We start from the raw sequence: 501 nt of genomic DNA on the forward strand, positions 1-501 counted from the left end.
CTTTCTTTCTTTCTTTCTTTCTTTCTTTCTTTCTTTCTTTCTTTCTTCTTTCTTCCTCCTCCCTACCTTTATCTCTGTTGTCTCTGTCTCAGTCTCCTATCTCTCTTCCTTTTCCTCCTTTCCTTCTCCTCCTCCTCCTCTTCCTCCTTTCTGTCTGTCTTTCTATTGTCTTTGTGCATCTCTATTTCATTCTTCTTCAGTCTCTCTGTCTCTATCTCTTGTTTCTGTCTGTTTTCTGTTTCTGGTCTCTGTCTCTGATTATTATCTTTCTTTCTTCCTTCCCTTTCTTTTCTTTCTTTCCTTCCTTCCTTCCTTTTTTCTTTCTTTTTCCTCTCTGTCTCTATCTTTCTCTCTGTTATCTCTGTCTCTGTCTCAGTTTCCTCTTCCTCTCTTGTCTATGTCTGTCTCTTTGTTCCCATCTCTCTATTTCTCTGTTTCTGTCTCTGTCTCTGTATTCCTCCTTCCTTCCTTCCTTCCTTCCTTCCTTCCTTCCTTCCTTCC

At 40.1% G+C, this 501-nt stretch overlaps 1 protein-coding gene across 1 annotated transcript in view; it reads right to left on the reverse strand.

Annotated features, from left to right (window-relative positions):
• LOC138152697 (myosin-4) overlaps positions 1-501 on the reverse strand; it is a 25,953-nt gene that overhangs the window by 25,261 nt on the left and 191 nt on the right. The window contains exon 1 of the mRNA XM_069076784.1: positions 496-501. This exon is cut by the window's right edge and continues 191 nt beyond it. Within this exon, the coding sequence (XP_068932885.1) occupies positions 496-501 (6 nt within the window). The remainder of the gene's footprint in view (positions 1-495) is intronic.

The sequence above is a fragment of the Petaurus breviceps genome, unplaced genomic scaffold (genome assembly GCF_028583685.1).
Source record: "Petaurus breviceps papuanus isolate PSGF00001 unplaced genomic scaffold, PetGlider_PUasm1.0 90925, whole genome shotgun sequence".
Classification (NCBI taxonomy): Eukaryota; Metazoa; Chordata; class Mammalia; order Diprotodontia; family Petauridae; genus Petaurus; species Petaurus breviceps.